General features: G+C 43.1%; 1 protein-coding gene across 6 annotated transcripts in view; it reads right to left on the reverse strand.

The window, feature by feature from the left end:
- Mapkap1 (MAPK associated protein 1) overlaps window positions 1–24,226 on the reverse strand; it is a 216,499-nt gene that overhangs the window by 120,507 nt on the left and 71,766 nt on the right. For all 6 annotated transcript variants that reach the window (XM_052726308.1, XM_052726309.1, XM_052726310.1 and 3 more), the window contains one exon: window positions 1,227–1,399. In XM_052726308.1, coding sequence (XP_052582268.1) covers window positions 1,227–1,399 — 173 coding nt within the window. The remainder of the gene's footprint in view (window positions 1–1,226; window positions 1,400–24,226) is intronic.

Here is a 24,226-nt window from a genome sequence, read left to right on the forward strand (position 1 = left end):
GTATGGATGTTTTACTTGCATGTATGTTTGTGTAGCATGTACATTAAGTGCCTGCAGGATCCAGAAGAAGGCATCAGGTGCCCTATAACTATAATTACAGTTTTGAGTGCCATGTGGATGCTGGAATTGAACCAGGGTCCGATGGAAGAGCAACCATTGTGCTCTTCTTAACTGCTGAGCCATCTCTCCAGCCACTCTGTGTTATGTTTAACTGATAAGCTTAACTCTATTTCCCTGGCTATTGAGAAAGCTGTAGATATTTTTCTGCTTTTAATGGCATTTATTTATGGATGTGTGTATGTGCCATATGTGGTGTGTATGTGATCTGTGGAGGACAGAGGTCAACATCTGGGTTATTCCTCTACAAATCTCTACCCTACTAGGGTCTCTCATTGAACTGGCTAGGTAGACTAGCCAGCAAGACCCTGGGATCCTTCTGTCTCCACCCTCTAGCACTCAGGAAAAATCTGGGTACATCAGTACATGCATGACATCCCAGCTCTAGATAGGGAGAGCCAGACAAGACTCCTGGGGCTTGCTGGCCAATCGGCCCAGAGTAATAGGTGAGCTCCAGGTGAATGAAAGACGGTTTCAAAGAACGAGGTGGACAGCTCCTGAGGAATGACACTGAAGGTTGTTTTCTGGCTTCCACATCCACTTGGGCATAGGTACAAGCAGGAGCATGTATATGTAAAAGCACACAAGTGTGCGCACACACACACACACACACACACACACACACACCCTAATAACAATTTCATCTAATGTTCTTCAAGAAGAATATTTAATAAAAAAATTAAAATGTATGCCAACATGTAATCTATTTATTTATAAGTTATTTTAAAATTGAGAATGTTTTAAATGTTTTAAACATATATCTAAGTTAAGGGTTCTACTACAGAAAATACTGGTAGATATAATGTACCTAAATGAGTTTTTTTGAGGTCCTCTATAATTTTTTGTTTGTTTGGTTTTTGTTTTTCAAAACAGAGTTTCTTTGGGTAGCCTTGACTATCCTGGAACTCACTCTGTGGACCAGGCTGGCCTCAAACTCACAGAGATCCGCCTGGCTCTGCCTCTCGAGTGCTGGAGAGCACTCTGAGCTCTATCAGTATGAAAATCTGGTTCTCTGGCTAATGTCAAGAGAGACTGACATGCCCAAGGATGCAGATTTGGTGGCTAGGAGACCACTAGGAACTAGAGTAGGTGAGAAGAGAAAGGATTACTTGAGTTTTGGCTCCCGTCCTTCACTTGTATACTGCCAACAGATGAGCCCAATGAGGTCTTGCACCCTGGCACTGGCCATTGTCACCACGGTCATTGGCAGCAGTCTGTCCTGGCTTGAATGCAGGGGGAGGTAGACATCAATCTTCTTAGTTGCAGTTGTACCCACATGGCCCTGTGGAGGGAGCACATGCATGAGAAAGTAAAGCACACAGCTGTGGTCTTGCAGGCACCACGAGTCCTGGCACAACTCTGCTGGTCTGGGTCAACATAGCCATTTCCTACCCTACACAGACCTGTATAGACCTACTCTGAGCCTAGCCAGTCTCAAGGTGGACAAAGTCTGTGTTCAGGAAGGTGAATGTGTTCTAGAAGACAAGTACGAGCGTGAGCAGAGCTAGTGTTTGGACAGACTGGGTTTGTTATCAAGTCTCTGCTCCTGGAGGACATACTAACAGACCCTGGCATCAATTGCTTTCCCTGGTATAGCCATGTCTCTCCTGGAGAGGTTGAAGAGGAGGCACTCACACTGGGACCAAGAGCTTGTCTATGTGTCTGAGACTTAGGGTACTAACTCCTTTGGGCAGCACACCTGTTTACTTAACTGCCACAGAAGTTCAAGGGTCCTTGATCTTCTCTTACTACTCAATGCACACGGCTCTAGGCACTCCCGATTCTTTCCACACACTCAGCCCTCCTTTCTCTGCGTTCTCCTTCTTGCTCTCTGGAGCACTGGCACTAGTCAGCAACACGTCCAAGCTGCTTTTTTAACATTCTTCTACTTCTATGCCTTAAGCAAAAGCTCTGCTGAGGAGGGCATGCCTCCTATGCCATTCTCTCCAAACAGGACTGCTTTGCTTTTCCCCCTGTGTTCTCACTCTTCCTAGCTCTCTTCTCTTCCCCTCTGTACCTCCCAAGTTGCCCTGCTGCCCACAGTGGCTTCAAACTCATGATCCGTATGCCTTGGGGGCCATGTAGGCAGTCCTTTACCCACTATTCCAAACTATTATTTCCTCTTTTCTTGAAAAAAAAAAAAATCCTGTTCCATTAGTTCAAACGACTCAACTATAGCTTCCTCTCCTGCTCTGTTCCACATGGCCCTGGGCCATCCCCTTTCCTCACCAGAGACTAGAGCTCGACAGTCTTGGCTCACAGTCTTCCTTACTCACAAACATGTCCAGTACGTCATAAAAAGAAAAGAGCACAGACAATTCAAGTTTATATTGGTGCACTTTACTGCTCCCTGTTCCCTCCTACCCCAAGTTACAACATCAACCTCATCGTTGCAGCAAGTGGTACCACCACCACAGCAGCTACTCATGTCCCAGATTCTTTCTCCTTCTACTGTCTTTCTACTCCACTAGTAAGTTCTAGGACAACTACTGCAAAACTGTTTCAATGGAGAAGAATGGTCTTTTCAGCAAACAGCAGTGAGATGACCAAAGACCAACATGCAAAAGGATGAATTTGCATTCCTACCTCATAGCATACACAAAGATCCAAATGTAAGAGGTAAAAATATAAAACTCATAGTAGAAGTCTTCATGACTTTGAAATAGGCACTAATTTCTTTAAATGACACAAAGTATAAGCAACAACAACAACAAAAAAATCAGTTCATCAAAATTTTTGAAATGTGTTCCCCAAAGAATACTGTCAAGAACATGAAAAGGTGACCCACAGAAGGGGAAGAAGAGCTGCAATCCATTCATCTGGTAAGGGCTTACCATCTCGAACATGCTGAGAACTCGCACAATGCAACATAAAAGATAATCCAATTAAGATACTGGCAAAGGATTTGAGCAGAAATTTCTCTGGAGGAGATGTACAAGTGGTCAATAAATACATGAAAGGATGCTCCACGCCATCCATCATAATGCAAGTCACAGTCACAGAGAATCTGCTAAATAGCCCCGGTGTAAAGGTAGATACAAAACAATTCCATGTGTATACACACACATGTACACACACACTTCCCTGAACGCATGCACACCAGTAGAGTGCTCCTTACTATATCCTGGTTTTGATTTGCAGAATGAGGGAGGGACTTGACCCTGAAAGCCAATCACATTACAATCCTGTTTGAATTTTTCTAGGTGAGTGAATGACAATGAATAAAGTCCAAACTCTCACAGCACTGTCTGATAGGTCTGGTACCCACCTACTTCTTCATCATCACCCAATGCCAACTCCCCTTCCTGTCCATCAGGGTTTAGCTACCTTGGCCTGGAAGTGCTCTCGGGACGTATGTCTGAACACACATCTGTGTATATCTTATCTGCATCTCTCACTTCGAAGACCTCACTGGGCACAACTAACTACATCTAGAAGGCTGTGCTCCATCACTTGTCATCCTTTAATGTGTGCTCCTGGCTTCTGTTCCTTACATGTAAAATGATAATGATAAGACTCTCGTGAGGACTGATGCTGGAGCTCACAGCTCCTTTGCTGCTGTTGCTATAGAGAGAAGTGCCTCTCAGTTACTCTCCCACAGGTACCCTGCTCATTTTCTTTGCACCTCTTAACAATTTAAGATGATGCCTTTATTTATGTTCATTTTTAGTACCTGCTTTTCCCACCAGAGCAGTGACACTGTCTCTTTGCTTTTTGCTCCATACACAATGCCTAGCACTGTGTTTGGCACCCTAAAGGCCCTCTAAAAGAAACTGTTCGTCAAGACATGCTGGCACTCTCTGTAGTCACACCCAATTGGTAGGAGGATCCTTAAGCCTAGGAATTTGAGGTCTGCCTGGCTGGCACAGTGGAACTTCATCCCCACTTACACTAAATGCCAAATGAACAAACAAAACACACTGAATGGTCCCAGTGCCTATTCGAGGCCCTCAATAAATCTCCATTTCTTTTCTCCCTCTTGTCCTTTTCTCATGGGTCTGTTTCCTGATCATACAGGGAAATAGATTTAGCCAATCACATGGCTTCACTTTGTAATTCTAGCATTCTAAGATAAAAAGAATCAGAACCTGAATAAGGAAAGTAAGATAAAGTTGGATTAAAAAAACACTTTACATAAATGCTACTTTTCTTACAACGCAACAATGAATGCGTTGATACCCCACGTCTAAAGGTATCAAGTGAGTAGTAACAAAGTCAATTCTCAACAATGTTCCCTGTCTTCCTGCATGCTTTTTAGTTTAGAAATAGTAACTGCAATGGCTAAGTAAGGCTTCTCCAGCAAATACGTTGATATCAAGGCAGGCAAACAAACAACAATGGAACCTTTCTGAAGGGGTGTGATGGCTAGTCGTGATTGTCAACTTAACTACAGTGGGAACCTAAAGCTAAAATCCAAACTGCTGGCACACCTTTGAGGGACTTTTCTTTTTTCTTTTTTGTTTTTCAAGACAGGGTTTTTCTGTGTAGCCCTGGCTGTCCTAGAACTAGCTGGAGTGCTGTGATTAAAGGCGTGTACTACCACAGCCTAGCTGAGGGATTCTTCCCAATTGGATTCTGAGGTAGGGAGATTCACCTTAAATCTGGGCTCCTTCTTCTAATGCAGCCCACATAAAAGGACATGGAAGGTGGAAGCCTTGCTTTGGCCAGCCTGTCCTCATTCCTACTGGCAAGTCTATCCCCCTGTTGCTGAGCAGACTCCAAAGTCAACTGAAAACAAGCAGCTCTCCAGGAATCCTCCAGGCTCAGGCAGCAGACTGGCACTGCTGAGACATCCAGTCTCGTGGACTGAACAACTTGTGGATTCTTGGCTTTCCACCAGGAAAAAGCCACTGTTGAACTATCCTGACCACAGCCTGTAAACCAGTCAAATAAATCCCCCTTCCACAGACACACACACAGACACACACACACACACACAGACACACACACACACACACACAGACACACAGACACACACACACACACACACACACACACACACACAGAGATAGACAGACAGACACACAGAGACACACACAGAGACACACACAGACACACACACACACACACACACACACACAGACACACACACACACAGAGACACACACACACACACAGAGACAGACACAGACACACAGAGACACACAGAGACACACACAGACACACACACACACACACACACACACACAGACACACACACACACACACAGAGACAGACACACACACACACACACAGACACACACACACAGACACAGACACACACACACACACACAGACAGACACACACACACACAGACACAGACACACACCCCCCCCTTCCTTATGAGGCCTAGGCTATTGCTTTGCTGCTCTTCCCTTGTGCTCACTAAGCCTTCATGCCAGCCTACTGCCTTCCCTTGTTATCCTCACGTACCCCTCACCCGCCTGCAGAACCACACCTGAGGGCCACAGGGTTGACATCTCAGAATACGGAGGCCCACTGGGGAAGACCTGTGAACCTGCTTCCCAAACTGCAATGTGCTTCCTAAGAGCAGAGCAGCTTACTAGACGCCACACGGAAAAACCACGGCTCGGTCTGAGCCGTCATCACTTCAAAGGACTATCACCCCTCATCCCCTTAGTCAATCCAAGTGCCACCGACCCCACTCTCCGCAGCTCACCTTCTCTCTTTGCTCTGTCCACATGAACACAACAAAGGTTCCACCTGGAACAGCCTCCGACAGAAGGATCTAGATCCGAGGGCTACTCCAGGACAGACAGGGACTGAGACCCCAGCCCCAGCCCCAGCCCCGGACCCTCTCTGCCCCAAACTGCAGGATAATCACTGAGTTAGGAAACCCAGCAGCTGTTAACCCTGCTCATTTCCTATGAAATCAGAATAAACACAGAGATGCTTAGCAAATGAATGAAGTACTTCATCATTTTAATCTTCTAATTCCATTCTGGGAAAGTGCCTTGTACAAATCTTGAAATTACCTATTTTAATGAGGAGGCTCTTCGGAAAAAGCTCCAGGTGGTGGCAGTGAGCTTAACTAAGAGTCCCTGTGTTGCAAGATTTAGAGAAAATCATCTAAAACATAAAACAATCCATCAACATAATAGAATGTAATTAACTTATAAAAAAATAAAGTGACCAAATGATTAAAAGTATTCATCACACATCAAGAAAGCAATATTCCAGAGACCTAACATCCAACTATTAAAAAGCAACTAGCAATAAACAAAGATCATGTCATACAGCAATTTATGTGCTCCAGCACAGGATTGGGGAGATGAAGCCATAATTAGAGCACAAGAGAGGGCTTCATGGTGACAGGGTTCGGCTGCACCCTTCTCCTCTCTCATGCCTTCAACAAACAGCCACTGAAACCCATGCTGGGACCAGAAGGTCAGGTCTAATACTCAAGGTGCTCAGCAGCCCTTCAGCAGTCTCCTGGCTCACAGTTGTGAGCACTCTAAGAAGGAAAAGATAAAAGCTGCTAAGAGAGCCCAGCAGTCACCCTGGGAGGGCCTGGTAGAGGCATCTTAGGAAACTTTTCAGTCATGCTCCCCCAGAAAGTCATGAATCCTGTTTACAAGCAGCACAACACGGATGGGGCGGAGGTTCCTTCAGGGACATGGGGGTTCTATGAGTGACTTGAATTTTTTGGTTTGTGTTTTCTAAAGTGAACACTCTGTTTACAATTAGAAACAAAATACAAAAAATTATAAACAACAACAACAAAAAGGAGATAAAGACAGCAAGAATAACTACTACTCGAGGCTTAATGAATGGCATTAGGTAAGAGAACAAAGTTCCATGTTGGAAATGCTGCCCCATGTTAGGGCCTTAAGTAAATACTAGGAACATACTATGTGGGCTAGGACTATAGCTCTACTGTAGCACTTCCCTAGCATAGGCAAGGCCCAGGGTTAAATAATTTTTATTAAAGAATAAAAAGCAATGAATCCAGCTGGTGAGATGCCTCAGCAGGTAAAGGCACTTGCTGCCAAACTGGATGACCTGGGACCCAACCTAGTATAAGAACAGAATGAACTCTCTGAAATTGTCCTGAGGACCCACTGTGGCACAAGCAAATTCACACACATATAAACAATTAAGTTCTAAATCTGTATCTTAATTTTGTTTTTTTTTTTAATAATATCAACAATGTGAAGCTGATCCATGCTCTCCAGAACTGCCCTAAGCAAGGGAAAGCAGGCAAAGCCTGAGATGTAGATCTGAGGCAACAGAAGAGCACTTCCTCAGCACCAGGGCAGCCTGCATGGGGCAATCCGCACAGGGCTGACACAAGTCCAGACCTCGGGCCTCCCAAGCGAGGGCTCTGAAAATGCTGGCGAAACTTCCCACTCAGCCAGTGTTCTCCACCCTTAGCTCTCCCAGCATCTGTGTGCTCACAAGGCTATTGTACCTACTGGGAAACTGCATCACACAGGCTAGGAACTGCCATAACTCTTTCTTGCCCCAAATGTCTCTCAAGCCCTGCTCTTCCTTCTTCCCTCATGGCTCTGGCCCAGATGAAAACTGCATCATCTCTTGACCATACCAGAACAGCAGCATTCCAACTGTCTTACCTCAGGAAGCCCACCCTCCACAGCCCTACCTCCTTCCTGCCAACAATGAGAAAATTTCCCTCAAATCACAGCTCACGCCAGTCAGAAATACACTGTAACTCTCCACCCCTGCCTCTGCATGGCAGCTAATAGCCTGATCAACCAGGCCCAGTGCCTCACCTCTACAACACACAGCAACGATGCAGAGTAGAGCTGGACCCAGGTCTGCAGCAGACACCTCTCAAAACCTCCACTTCCTCACTGGAATCCATCTCATATACATCACACCCACACACAATCACTGACCAAGGAGTGAAGGCTTTCCTCTGCTTCCTAGCAATTCGATCATCACAACCTTATAGTTTACTGTTCTCTGTATCTACCTCTGCCTTCTTCTTCACTAGCTCAAGTGCCAATTACAGAAAGGGAACAACTTCTGTATGCTCCTCAGGCCTGAAGTACGGTAGAGGTTCAGGGTTAGCCTGCCATGCTGCACACACTCCTCATGTCTCGCTCTTCTTTCTTATCCCACATAAACGTACTGCCTCTGCTCCTCCAGACCACTCTCTTCTCTGAAATGTCTCCTGTACATAACATAGAACCTGACATATAGCCAGTGAGGAATAATGACTGAAAACACTTCATTACACTGAAGTTTACAGAGCTGAGCACTTTAAACAGCCCACTATTGTAAGCAGTGTTCTCTCAGGCATCTCTGATATAAATGTGTACATATTCCAGGTGTACATTACTGGTCAAGGGATGTGAGTCTTTGTACCTTAGGATACATTGAAGAAGCTCATTCTTTTGAAACCATTTTCAGCCTATCAAGAGAATATCAACATTATTAACCAATTCCATCTAATGAATAATCTAAGTAATAACTAGATTTTCCAATATAAAACAAAGCTTAAAAATAATTTATCACATGGAATGTAAATAATACTAACTAAAATGTACAACACTGAACATGATGATGGATTAGTCCCTTCATACCATATCTTTGCCCATTTGTCTCATTAACTAAAATAAAATATAGCCTAAATATATATATAAAACCTATATATCCATTGCCAATCATAAAACTAATTTCAAGATTTACACTTTATAATTTCTAAAATACAGAAAGCAGAAAGAACAATAGATGTTGCTCAGTTTCAAATCATCTTTTTTTTTTTTTTTTCCTCCGAAACAGGGTTTCTCTGTGTAGCTTGGTGCCTTTCCTAGAACTCACTCTGTAGACCAGGCTGGCCTCGAACTCACAGAGATCCACCTGCCTCTGCCTCCCGAGTGCTGGGATTAAAGGCGTGCGCCGCCGCCGCCGCCGCCGCCGCCGCCGCCGCCACCACTACCACCTGGCTCAAATAATCTTTTTAAAAAAGAATTTTATGTTAAACTAGGTGTGGTACACACCTTTAATCCCAGTGCTCAGGAGGCAGAGGCAGGCAGATATCTCCAAATTCAAGGCCAGCCCAGTCTACATAGAGAAAACCTGTCTCAAAAACAAAAACAAACAAACAAACAAAAACCCCCAAACAAAAAGAAAACAAAACCAAAACTCTATATTTATTTATGTGTATGTATGTCTGTGCATCACATGTGTGCCTGGTGCCTGAGGTGGCTTTGGATCCCCTCAAATTGGAGCTACAGACAATTGTGAGCCACCATGTGGGTACTTGGAATCAATCCTAGGTCCTCTGGGAGAGTAGTCAGTGCTCTTAACTGCTCAGCCATCTCTCTAAGTCTACCCCCACCCCAACACACACACATACTTTCTGAGAGAGGGTTTCACTATGTAGCTCTGACTGGTCTCAAACATGTGATCTTCCTACCTTTGCTTCCTGCATGCTGCTGGGATTACAAACTTGTGCTACATAGCATGCTTTAAATAATCTTCAATTAGGAGCTACCCACATCAAGTGAGTCAACTGAACTAAGACTTAAGAACACAAGACTCAGTTAGCAGGGCTACTTAACATCAACGTTTCCAATAATAAATTGAATAACAGATCTCCAAACTGTTGCTAAGTGTTCAATTTCTCTGCCAAGGGAAGGAAAGAGAAAGGACAGACAGCTTGGCTTCTGCAATTAAAGAGACAAAAAACAGGCAACATTATTCCATTAGTCACAACTGCACAAGCAGATCATTATATGTAATTTTAATGCAGAACTAAATGTATCAGTGTATCCAGACAACATAATAATGCAAATTGATAAAAGGGTTATTTGTAGCCTTTGAAAGGAAACATTCTGTTTAAGAAATGGCTGCTGTGCCATTCTACTGACACCTTTCTCCTTAACCTCCTCAACAGACACAGAAAGGACCTATGTTTTACAGGTGCCAGGTGAGATCTGGTACACTCAAATGCTCACTTCCCTGGGGATATTTAATGGCTTCCATTTGAAAAGAAGTAATATTTTCAAACAAAATCCAGCATAAGCTAGATTATCTAATTATGAGAAATAAAGAGGTTCTATATAATGGAGGAAAAACTTCTAAACACCACAATTTTATGGGCTTAGAAAAATAATCTCACTTTTTTTACATTCAAAATAGCAGCAATGAATATGAATAGATTTTGTATAAAATTCTATGACAAATCCATTCAGAGCTATGGAGTTGGCTTTGTACTACTATCTTAACCCTCAATAAATCTGGACTGCTTAAAGGCTATTAAATTAACATTTCCCTGATCTGGCACCTGTAGTCAAGTTAATTTGTCAAAAACATTTCTACAGTTTGTCACTGGACACTGTATTTTCTGACAAGCTTAAAATAAAATTGACAAAATCTCATTAATTCCCTCAGAATCACCAACCTTGGTTCCATTAAGCTTTTATTATCAAGAACGTCAACTGTCACTCCTTCTTTAACAAGGTCAAGTTCTGATCTGGTGTCTCTCGGATCTCTGCCATCATAAAGGAAGCCAGGCGGGAGCACAGTGTACAGTGTTACGGCGAAGAGCATAGACTCTAACTCACATCTGCACACAGCGTCACTACAGTCTGGCCTTCAGCAACTTAAGCTTTTTGAGTCAGGATTTCCTCATCCACAAAGCATGAGGACCTGAGTTTGGATCTTCAGAACCCATGTAAGGTGTTAGGCATTGGGCCAGGCATGGTGGCATACAGTTTTAATCCCAGCACTTGGTAGACAGAAACAGGCAGATCTCTGTGAGTTCGAGGCCAGTCTGGTCCACAAGCAAGTTCCAGGTCAGCCAAAGCTATATAGTGAGACCCTGTCTGAAATAACAACAGAATTTGAACATAGTGGCGTAGTGCAGTATGGTCAACTAATTTAGCCATCAGTGAGTTCCAGGTACAGTGAGAGAGCCTGGCTCAAGAAAATAAGTAAATAAAATGAAAAGCAACAGAGGAAGGGACCAGAGTCAACCTCTCACCTCCACATACATGCACAGGACACACAATGCATACACTACACACACACACACACACACACACACACACACACACACACACACACAGACTTTAAAAACACAAACAATAACAAGTCCTAAGGGGGTTATAGAGACAGCGTGATAAGATTGCACACAGAAGCACTCACTTCTCTGTCTGATCTACAGTAAAGGCTCATGAAATGCTCATTGCCCACTATGTTTGCTGTATGTTTTCCTACTTTACAATCACAGGCCTAAAAGCTTTTATTGACATTACAGACTCGGAACTCTTAGATACCTTCTGGGCACCCCCCTTTAAAACACCCTCAGAACACAGTGTCCCACATGTTTCTGTGGAACAGCCTCCCCTAAAGACCTATCTAGACTGATGTGGCTCTCCCACCTGTTGAAGTAAACCTTCTATTGGATAAAATCTTCCTGCAGAGCTTGCCCACTGACCTCAGTTCTAGCCTAATGGCATCTGGACCAGCCTACTGCTGCTTTACATACAGCCTCCCCTTTAAACACCCATGACCAAAACTCCAAAGACAAAACCAAACCAAACAAAAACCAAGTGCCACCCCGGTTACTCAGTACTGTGGAGTACACCAGACTGCAACCTTTTCAGGAGGACAAGATAGCACAGGAAAACAGAAGAGCAAATGTCAATCTATAGTGCTAGATGGGAACCAGGAAAAGAAGTTGTTACTCTCAGGAAAAATATTCTCTATTTAAAATATTTTGATGCTTTGATCTTTCTGGAAAAAAAAGTCTAACACTACTGTTTTAAAAACAGTGAGTTAGCCTATGTGGTTTGAGCAATAAACTTAAATAATTTTTGAAGTTAGCAAATGACTCAGTGGACTGGTGTTCGCTGCATCAACCTGACAACCTGGGTTTGATCCTGGGAACCATGATTGCAAGAGAAAACTGATTCCTGAAAGTTGTCCCCTGACCTCCATACACGTGCTGTGGCACCTACAAGCTCCCCAGCAACACACACATAGCAATAATACCTTCTCCCCACCACCCTAGACAAGGTCTTACTATGTAGGCCTAGCTAGTTTGGATAGCTTTGCAGAGCAGCTGGCTTCAAACTCACAGAGATCCACCTGCCTCTGCCTCCAAGTGCAGGGATTAAAGGCTTGCACCACCAAGCCCAGCCAATAAATCAAAAATTTAAAAATATATATTAACTGGAAAAATAGCAGTCACTCATGTTCAAATATAGGCTTAACATTTTACGAATTGGGGAAGCATGAGAGAAAAACTGAAAGTGTTCTCAGAATGGAACAGGAACAGCAGTCATTATTCCCAAGCTTAATGAAGAACACACTTCCTGATACCATCAATGTCTACCACACTGGTGGAATCATCATGTTGGTGTGTTAGGCCCCTCAGTACAGAGGCCAAAAGACTGGTCTGGACTTTGAACTGTGCAACTATGAGCAAGTCTCTAACCTCTGTGAAAGTCAAATTTCCTCAGCTATGAAACACAGATGAGAATATCTATTTCAAAATAATAGCAGTCTATGCCAGGCCTTTGTGAGGCTGGGTGCAGCTCTGTGCAGAGGCCCTAGGTTGGTGCTTGGCATCTTTCCTGCAAGAGTCTGCTCCTATGACTGTTGCAGTTGGTGACTCTTCTTACTGTGGTCTAAGTTGCTGCTAAGGCCAGGCAGGTTTCTAGAAAAAAAAGGTTGCGGAAAAAAAGCCACAGTGTTCTCTTCTTACCTGACCTGGAGATGGTTACACAATGTCCTAGCATGTGTACTCACAGGTACAATCCAGCCACCTTAAAGCCATCTTTACAGCATGGAAAGTGTCCATTTTGAATTTTCATAGCCATTGTGGGATTCTATGATCATTAAATGCTACACAGCACTTTGCATTTAATTACACAAACAATGGCTTCCATAAGGATGATAATATCAGGGAAAGGTGATTTGCATGAACTAAGCCCTATCACCTAGCATAAGTTTAGAGACCTCTTTATTATTAAATCATTTATATAATAAAATCAATATGCTTTAAAAGTAAAAATAGGGTTTTTTATGACCATAAAAAAGAGTTACATGTTTTAAACTCTATCAATTTTCACAGTATAATGAGTCTTTTTAAGATTTAATACCAACTTTCAACATTAAAACTTAACAGAGAATGCATGCTTGGTTCCATTACTAGATGGCAGAGCTCTGGCAAAGGTTATAACTGGCCATCACCACAATCCCAACGACAGGGAAACTTTGGCACAACCCTCCCAAATTACCCCATGGACAACTCAATTTCAGAGCCAGTGAAGCATATCACAGCAGAGCCAGAAAAATAGTGAAGGAAATAATCTAGACACATATTTTGTAGCGTTTCAGTTGATTAAACATTGTAAAATTCTTAAACGTAAATATTCACCTTAAAATTATATCATTTCCTTGATTAAACTGGTCTTTAAGACCCACAAATTTCTATGCAGTGCTAGGCTCCTGATTGCTTTATCACTCTAAGACTTGATGTTCTTCATTGACAGAATTCAAACATTTCACTGAATCATTATTTAGTAAGTCCTAAAAACTTTAAAAATGAATCTTTCAAGCACATATAGCTTATCCAAAGTTGGGCTATAATTAGACAACCCTGGCAAAAACGGGCTTACTACTTTATTTGCTCAATCAGTGTATGCCTCTTCAGTAATTATAATTAATTCAAGTCCCTGACGCACCTCCTAGCAAACAATGTAAAAACATCAGACAAAATGGAAATAAATAGCCTTCCGTTTCTCCAATTATGACATTTACTTTCATCCTCAAAATGCACACGTGAGATCTGGGGGGGGGGGGGGGGTCTGCTCTGTGCAAGAAAAGGTCACACAAAGAGCCTACAACTCAGCGACCAAGAAGAAAACACACTCTGCTTTCCACAGGAAAATACAAACCTAAGTGGTCAACTGAAGACTTTCATTTAACAGTTTATAAATGCCCAGAAACAGAATCAGCAGGAAAAAGAGAAACCAAATCATTATACGTAGCTAGAATGCACTGACAATCACTTGGAGTTATACACAAAATTTCTAAACACAAAGCAGTACCCAAAACTCTACCAAGTCTTCACCAGTCCCTAAGAGGGAAAAAATTTTAAAATTTTTTAAAAAGGAGGGGAGAGTAGGGTCCATGAGTGCTGAGGACAGTCAGTACTGAGCACTGAAAGACAACCAAGAGTGTTGGTGCATAACTATAATCTCAGCACTCCAGAGGCAGAGGCAGGAGGATCACTCCAAGTTTGAGGCTAGCCTGGCTTTCACAATGAGGTCTAGGGCTGCCTAGGCTACACAGTGAGACCCTGCCTCTACAAAACAAAACAAAAAATGAATAATAGGAAGTGCTGTTTGCCTGTCACCCTGTGAAATCAGGAAATGCACAGTGCTGCACAGCACAAGCTGAGCCAATCACTAGGTTGCCAGTAAAGACACAGATCTTACTGTATACAGATCTTTGTGCTCCCATTTAGCTCTCTGCCACTGCTTGTCGCCATTAGTTGGGCATCTAGCCAGAGTACCATATTTGCCACACATGATTTCATTAATTCACCCCAAGCCCGATGAAGATCATCTTGGAGCTGAGGAATATCATCACGCAGGCTGCTCCAAATTCCTTTTGAGACAGAAAGCATTAAGTTCTCCTCCCAGGCAAAACACCTCTCCCTGGGTGAATCTCACATCTGAAGCCCAGAGTATCTAGCAAAGGGTACAAATTCTGCAGCCACAACTTCAAAATAGGGATCACCACTGGAAAGGGAGGAAGAGGGACAGAGGAAGGGCTGCCTCAGTTATTCAGGGAGTGGAGAGGCTTCCGGTCTCCCTGCTGTTGGGCACACAGTGGAGCTTGGTTATCCTATGTTTCTGGGGTTAAAATGCAAAGAACATTCAGCTCCTTCAAAAGTTGGCAGCACATTCTCTTCAGTTTTCACATGTAGTAGTCAACACTCACTCACAGGCCGCAAGGATAGCTACTCTTAGACGAAGAGATAAATCTGTAATTGTGAGATCTTTCTGTTGTTAAGTCTTGATACCCTAGTGGCAGTACCCCAGTGTGCTCTCATCCAGGGAGGAAAATAACAATTTGGCCCCTGGGGGGAAGAGCCAGCAGCATATGGCATCAACCTCCCTCTGGTTAGGGGCTTAAGGAGGCCATGGTACTTCTCAGGTTGCAATCCTCTGCAGAAAGGGGCAGCCCAGACTTGCTGGCTTGCAGAAACTGAAGAGTCGCTGGTGCACCTGGGTCCCTAGGATGTCTATCTTAATGCCCCCTGGCATTATTTCTTCATGTTCATCCTGAGGCTCAGTCAGTCTGATCTCCTTTGAGGTCCTAACTAAACCAGATGCAGGCAGAGTCGGGATTTTTATCTTATTAAAATAGATATGGCTAATTTGTCTTTTCAAATTCATTTTAAATGAAATTGGATTTCCTCGGAAGGCTGCTGGGTCAGTTCCCCTGCTGGAAGGCAGGACAAAGGTTAATTGCACACCCTTCACCAGCTCTTCTGCTCTCCTGGGCAGACTCTGAATAACCTGCCCCAGAGGTGGGGAAGGCTTTGGTTTATTGGACAATAATGCTGCCATTAGAACCATTTACCATTATGCCAGGAAACTTTTTCTTACAAAACAAACAAACAGAACCCCAAGATATGATTGCAATAACAAGAAAGAAATATATTGGTGCTACCAAACTTAAGGTTAGTTCTTTTAAAACACAAAACCAAAGACACCTGAACTCTTTAGTTCCTTAAAAGGTCCCAAATGATGCAAACGTGCACACCCTTCTAGAGTAAACTTCACTGGTTTCAATGGAAAATTCTACTAATGCTTTCACTTAATTTATCTCATTTTAGACTGTCTACATTTATGAAAATTTAACCCAGTAACTTCTTGCTATACAAAGCATAACAAAGTATGAATACTTAAATACAATGTAAATAAAGCACTTTATCAATTATATTTCTGTATTCTAAATTAGTGACTCCACTTAGCATGTCTGCCTTGCACAGCACCACACTATTTTTCAATTAAAAGTCCAGATGTTTCAAAGGCTCCAGTAGGCAACAGCAGTTATGAGAAATGCTTTCTCTGCATTGTAATCATCACCACCACATCAGCTCCAGGCTGCATTAACATACTCATGTTTTATTCCAGCTCCCCTTCTCACAGAGCAGGGAATTATGCAACACAGCAGAGAAGAAGAGGCCTAAGAGGTGGACAGTCAGTTTCCTCTACACACATCCCCGAGCTGCACATTCTCACACACTGGAGGATTTTCTGGAGCAGATTTCACTGTAGGTAAACTTGCTTCTCAGCAGGAACGATGATCACTTTGATTTTTTCCTCCCTGGTGCTGGGGACTGAGCCCATGGCCCTGACATACTGCACAGCATTCTAACACAGACTGCTTCAATCATGAGTGTGTGTGAAAAAAGAATGAAGCACCACACACACCAAACTTAGTTCAAACACTAGTTAATGTGTTATGTATGTGCTTGTGTCTAGCTGATACTAAAAATCAACTAGAACTTTGAGTATATAAAAGGCACCCATTGCTTGTTACCATTAAAGCCATTTATTCTCTTTTTTAATGTCAGTGTCATCTCTTGAACAATTCAGTTTTTATCTTACTATGCAAAAACGACAATTCACCTGAGCTGAGACCGAACAAGTACAACAATTACCCTTGCTCCCATTCAACAGAAAACAATAACATAGCTGAACAGAATGAAGTTCTGTCAGCTGCAAGAAAAATGCTTCTGCATTTAATATTTCATTAATTAAATGCCTCTTTACCCACAAATAGAAGCAAAAGACCTATATTATAAGAGATATTCCTATGCTTGGCAAACAGAGTAATTTGTAGAACATTATAGGTACTCATCATTAAGAGAAACATTAAAAAATTAACTCCAATTCTAATTTTTGAGTTATTTTACAAAGTTCTTTCACTTGGAATATTCCAGGAGGTGCTGTTCTAATGCAGATGCTATTCAAAAGATAAATGCCTTTACAAATGTTTCCACCTCAGAAGGGTCAATCCTAGCAGGTTCCATCTCAGCATCTGCAAACAGACAGCTTCTGCTCCTTCCTGAAGGAATCTTAGGTGGAACATTTTTAATACATCACTATGTCACTTTTTAATGTGCCTCAATCTATTAACCACATGGCAAACTAACAGGGATTTTTAAAATATGGGTTTTATGGCTTTGTGCTGGTGATTAATTAAATAAATAGCCACCATTTCACAAATCATCCCACTAATTAGTCTAAAACAGACACTTTGCATTCACTGGTACTCCTGCCATCTGAAGCTCACAGAAGGGCAGGAGCTGTGCGGCACGGCCACGTCTCTGCACTTTGGCGCCCATTGTTGTGGCTCATGGCTGGCATCCCATCCTGCCACCCAGAGGCAGAGGTGCCATCTTTGCAGGTGCTGTAGTCAGCTGGAATTTGGCTCCAGCTGCTCAGGAAAGATGTTCCCCGTAATTACTCTCTTACCCTAAAGGAAACAATGGAACAACAAAGGACTTAGTGCAGCCTCCAGTTGCAAACATAGGGGCTTCACCAACAGGCTCAGGAGCAGGTGAGGGAGCTGACTGCTGGGTCAAAGCAGCTTTCCTTAGAACTCAAAATATGTTGTCATTATCTTGAATTCAGATATTAAGCAATTACTTCCAAATTCCTATTAAAGACCGAGGTCACTCTCATTTGAAACTGACTGGAATTCAACCATGATTGTTTTAGTAGCATATTTTTAAAAGATAGTAATTCCTCTGAAAGCACATTAAACGGAGAAATACTTTTTAGTGCCAGAAGAAAAAAAATCAAATGAGAATGTATCGAGACTCTTGATTTCCTTCAGGAAATACACTGAGTGGTTTCCAATCTTAAAATTCATTACAGACAGAATGGTTTCCTTCACTAGGAAAAGCACACTACCCTACCAAAAGGGCTGCCCTCCTCCTCAGCCTTAGCAACATTTCTAAAACTGAGAGGAGGAAGTGGGGGTAGGAGAAAAGACCTGAGCCCTGAACTAAGGCAGACCCAGAAGAGATGTGCATCCTATCTGGCCTCAGCTTCCTCCCCTGTACAGGATTCTGCATCTATCCTCAGTAATTCCACGAACAAAGACACAGTCCCAGCACTCTTGGGCAGTGAAGACCGGGTGGAGGAAAGACCCAAGCCGACTGAACCTGACACTGTACACACATGCTGTGCTTCCAACAGGAAGATACAACACAGACACGCAGACACAAAGCAGAACACAGAGCCCACCACCTGGAACAGAGGCGAGAGAAACGACAGTCTGCAGCTCTGTCTGAGCAGTGGGGAGGGCTTCTGAGACTCTCCACGTGACAGACTGGAAAGAAGTTGACTGGGCTTGGGAGTCAACAGACTTGCATTAGAATTCTGGAGTGACTACTTACTATATAACCTACGGCAAGGCAAGTCTGCCCACCTTTCTAATCCTCAGTTTCATTCACAAATGGTATGAATAATAGTGCACCTTCAGAGAAAAGGTGGGAAAAAAGAGAAAAGTGTAGATGCATTCTAGCAGGCAGCATTCAAGCGCGCCTAGATTATGAAGTTGAATCACACAAACTGCTAGCATTCAATCATTTATGACCTAAAAAGACTATAATTTCATAAGGCAATATTATAGTGACTGAGACAATACGTATTATGAGTAAGCTGGAGAAATGAGTGAAAATTCTCAGAAGCAGACTGAATCTCACTCCTACCAAGGGAAGACAGTCATGTACAAAGGTGTTCTTAAAAGCCTGTCTGACTCTAACAGTACAGCAGCTGATATTAATTAAACACTGCTATGGGTCCTGCTATCCCACAAATGACATGCACAATGACTATGTCAAAGTCTCAAAATAGCTCAGTGAGGCAGAGTCACCCATTCTTCCTACTTTGCAAGGAAGCTTTTAGAAATAATGGAACTTGCCTGAGGTCACAGATGGTAAATTAGGTGGGGTGCAAGCCTGGAGCTAATTCATGGCCTCCCCACAATACAACACTACTTACTGTGTATTTAATAAAGCTGCATGAAGACAAACAGCAAAGGACTCAGAAATCAATCTTTGGCCCTTGTGAGTGGCCGAGGTGTCAGTGGGCCTCAGGGAGAGCAAGGGTTTCAGAAGTACCTGCAGTGAGTGAGGGACATCACAAGGCAACATCCCACTGCAGCGGCTCATTCTAGCATACTGCTCCTCTCTGGCCACAGTGCTACTCAAGAAAAAGAAGAAGAGATGGAAAAAGAAAAGAAAAAGAAAAAAGTTCCTAAGAAAAAGCCTGAAGTTTTCATCAAATAGCTGCTGTGCTCCCAAATACAGGAAACCCTTTTGGCTATGGCAACGGCACCAAAGCTTCTTGTCTGTTTTTTCATTTGTCTGTGTTTTCCTCTCTTACTTCCTGAATCCTTTGGTGGTCAACAAAGAGGAAAAAGGCACTAACGGTGAGAAGCTAGGTGTGGTGGCATAACATTTAATCCAGCACTTGGGGGCTCAAGGCTAGCCTGTTCTACATAGTGAGTTCCAAGCCAGCCACAGATACATAGTGAAACCCTGTCCAAAACACAGGCAGTGAGAATTCAAGTCGGAGAAAACCCAAACACTGTGCTTTCAAAGCCAGTGGAAAAGGGCTTCTTGGGCTGCCTTTGAGGCACCCAAAAACTTCCAAAGATAAAGAAGATGTCTGCCCAACTAGAAAGCAGAGACCCTGAATGCGACTATTCCTTCTGCTCTCCAGACAGCACAGCACCTGAAAAGCATCTGCAGTACTGACACCTCACAGCCCCTGCTCTTCTCAAGACCTGCTCAGGGGTTTCCCTGGGGTTTCCTTCCCAACAATTGCAGCAGAGACTCTGGGAGGAGCCCAAATGAGCTGCTTTAACTTTCCGTAAACTGGTATTTCCATAGAGGATTAAGACAAATGTTTCAAATAAGCCAATTTCCTCTACTGGAAACCAAAGTGACAATAGCAGTGCACACAAAGACAATGATTAAGATGTCCCTTTCTTGTCTCTGGACAAGTGAAAAACAGACAGCAAAAGGTTAGACGGAGGCAGGCAATGTAAGCCCTCCTGTTCCCAATAAGATGCCCAACTAAGTAGTTACAGAGATCAGATTTTAACCACTTGCAGCAAAGCATGGGGGAAAGCCTCAGCTTTGCTCCTAACCAATGCTTCCAGGGTGTATCTCTGCACCCTGTTAACTACATGTGTCCACTAGGAAACCATCAATGCCTCTTTTTCAATAGAGTACTTCTAGAACTCTAGTCACTTTTTGAACCAGAGAGAATGCAAATACCCACCTACCCTTGTGGTTCCTGTGAAAGAGGGCAGGCATTGTTGGGCACAGAAAGAGGGAACCCTTTTTGACTCAAAGGAGCAGGGACACCATGTTCCTCAGCTACAGAGACAGCACTCTAAAACCAGCCAAAGCTGAAGAAAATATCCTGAAAGAACATCACTCCCTAAAAGCTCAGAGAGATACAGCACCAGGCTTTGTCGAGATTACTTTGGACACTCTGCCCTGTCCACCATGCTGTTCATCCTTCTCTAGATCACCCCCCAGCACCCTGCCCTCTGTCCACCATGCTGTTCATCCTTCTCTAGATCACCCCCCAGCACCCTGCCCTCTGTCCACCGTGCTGTGCATTCTTTTGTTGTGTTGTCACAGAGACTTGAGGGTGATTATTTGCTGGATCCTGTGAGTCTTTCTAGCCAATCAGTAAACTAAAGGGTGGTTTTGGGGACTGAGAATAGATTTCATTTAACTTCAGCCATCTTCTGCACTGGCCTCCCCAGTGCTGATGCATGGGTACATAATATGATCCAGGGTAACAAGGAGGGACTATCTGTGGGAACTAACATGTTCTCTCATCACAGCTAATGCTGCCATTTTCCACTATCAAATGTCTACGCTTCTAGCAACAGAAACCAATATGGATTCCCCAGTACTGTATTATCTCTCAAGGAGGTCAATCAGTCATTTGGTGGCAAGTTGATGGTGCTGAATCCCATCTCCACTGATGGGCTTGGGCAGAGAGCCATATATATTCAAACACTGATTTAACTTTCTGACAGTAACGCTTCAACCAGCAACACTGTCTTGGTACTTCAAGATTGCAGCCGACAGAATACCGTGTAACTCTGAAGACCAAGGAAAGAGTGTCAGTAGCATTCAGCTGTGGAATCCCCTTGACATATCACATGCCAAACTACCCAAAAGCTGGGCACCCAACAGAGTAACTGAACAACCCCTTGAAGATAAAGATGTGCCACCGACACCCCGTGATTCCAGGTAGCAACAGATAGGGCTAAAAATCAACAATTGCATACTACATCCCCAGGAGACAGAATAGTGGCTCTAGGAACTGAGGGAAAAGTAGAAATGGTTCCACTCACTATCACTCCCCATGACCCACCTGAGGCGTCTGTGCTTCCTACATACTGGGGCCCTTCTGATGTCAGGAGCCTGATTCCCAAGGGGATAGATTATAGGCTTCCATCAGGACACAGCAAGAACTCCAATAAATGCTAAAGCAACTGCAATTGCCCAAGCTCTTTATGACAAAGGACCATGGGCAAAAGAGAAACCACTATCCTGGCAGGAGCAACGGACTCAGAAGAGAACACAGGACTTCTGGCACATAGTAGCGGTAGAAAGGAACACACCTAGTTATGATGGGAAATGTGAAAACAAAGCAGCCAGGGCCAGAGTAAGGCACACAGGCTTAGATCATCAAGGAAAGGGGGTTAAGGTCATTTTGCCACAGGAGCATCCTGGACCTGCAGAAGTACTAACCAAGGTTAGAAGGACCAGCATAGACACTTGAAGAGAGCTGAGTATCAGCTGTGCCCTCAAGATAGGAAGCAGAAAAGGAAACTGTTCATTCTACTAGACTTATGTTTCACACACCCCAAAATAAGGCCCAATATATAGACCTGAAAGTATGGTCCAAGAACATAAGAGAAAAGTAAACTCAAGCAGCATTTAAAAGTAGACGGGCACAGCTGCTGTTAATCCAGATGCACTCCTGGGAATGAAGGTGCATCTCCTAACTGCAGGAGATGGTACTAGCTTGTAGCTAGAGTTTTCCTGCCTGACCCACAGTCAGGACAAATCTCTCTCACCTGCCAGTCCCACAGCCACTCAGACCTGACCAAGTAAACACAGAGACTTATATTGGTTACAAACTGTATGGCCATGGCAGGCTTCTTGCTAACTGTTCTTACAGCTTAAATTAATCCATTTCTATAAATCTATACCTTGCCACATGGCTCGTGGCTTACCGGCACCTTCACATGCTGTTTCTCATCATGGCGGCTGGCAGTGTCTCTCTGACTCAGCCTTCCACTTCCCAGCTTTATTCTCCTCCTTGTCCCGCCTACACTTCCTGCCTAGCCAATGGCCAATCAGTGTTTTATTTACTGACTAATCAGCAACACATTTGCCATACAGAACATCCCACAGCACTAGCTGATGGAGGTCAGTTGCTAGTTCTTTCCCAGAAGTGAGCTGGCTAACAAAACCAACCTGACCAAAGTCTTTCCTCCTCAGTGTAGGTAATACCCAAAGTCAGGTCAGACATACACAGAGGCCAGGCTCTCTCTGGGCTTCACAATGATTCCTGGAAATCTTCCTGTGACTGTACCATGGTCCTGTTCCTCCCCTACCCAATTCTGCTCTTTCTTCCCTTCCCTTCTCTTCCGTCCCTTCCTCCTTTTCTTGGAGACCAGGCTCCTTGTGTTCCCCCAGGATCAATTCCTGAGTTTGAGGGATCTTGCTACCTCAGCCTTCTGTGTAGCTGTAACTACAGTTGTGTTCCACCATACCTGGCTCAAACCTAAGAGTACAAATAATTACAGGTCAGTTGTCTTGAGAACAAAAAACACAAGTTCTAAAGAACATACTCACAAACCATCCCAGTATTTAGAAGGTCAAGTGAGGCAGGAGGATTACAAGTTTGAGGACAGCTAAACTACAAATCAAGATCCTGGGTGGGGGTGGAGGGAGGAAGAGGAGGAAGAGTAAGTAACTGGCAAACCAAGAACACATTAAATAAAACTAGGATACTTGATGACCAAAGTTAAGCTTCTCTTTCCAATTACAGTGCTGTTTTAGCACAAGAAAATAAAATAATGCAATCAATCAGATAAGAGACGAAAGAAGAAAAGCCTACATAAATGTAGCCTATATAAATATGGAAAAAGCACTCAGCACATTTAACATCCACTCATGACTTCAAAAGTAATTATTATTTGGGTAAACTAGCAACTCAAATGACCTTCCTTAACTCAACATGGGCCATCTACCAAAGTAGCAAATACTAGAGTTAATAATTCAATGTGTTTCTTCTCAGTGCAGTATTTGGAGGGCTCAGCCAGCTTTGCAAAGCAAGATGAAGACACAAGACTGGAGTTGGGGGTATCATTATTTGAAAATGGCTAGTTCCACAGAAAACCAAAAATGGAAAAATTAACAGAATTAAAGAGTTTATTAAAGTCCTTGAAGTTAAATCAATGTGGAAAATATCAACTCCATTTCTGTCCATTAGCAACAAACAGGAAGTCATTTACGAGTCTGAAGATACTAAAAAGAGAATAAATACTAATAAGCTGAGCATGGTGTCCTTCCCCTATAATCTTAGCACTCAGGAGGCTGAAGCTGGAGGGTCATGCTAGCTACTTAGCCTAGCAAAACCCTATCTCAAAAGAAATATTTTATATGTGTGTCTATGTGTTTATGGGTGGTATATATGAATCAATTAAACAAAATATTTTAAGACTTCCATGAAGAAAGCCACATAATATTATGAAAGACTTTATGGATCCCTTAAATGGAAAGATGTAGCTCGTCCAAACTGGTAAAGAAACTATTTTCAACAACAACAACAACAACAACAACAAAAATCTACAAATTAAATGCATTTTAAAAAAACTGATTTATTTTTCTGTGTTCAAATATTTTATTGGCAACATACATTTGTGCACAACATGCATGCAGCATCTGAAGATACACATGCACCATAACACACAAGTGAACGTCAGAGACAGACAGCTTGTGGGACTCAGTTCTCTGATTTTCTCCTTCCATTGTGTGGGTTTCGGGAGTC

Source organism: Peromyscus californicus, unplaced genomic scaffold, assembly GCF_007827085.1.
Source record: "Peromyscus californicus insignis strain IS unplaced genomic scaffold, ASM782708v3 Scaffold_7__1_contigs__length_154581171, whole genome shotgun sequence".
NCBI lineage: Eukaryota > Metazoa > Chordata > Mammalia > Rodentia > Cricetidae > Peromyscus > Peromyscus californicus.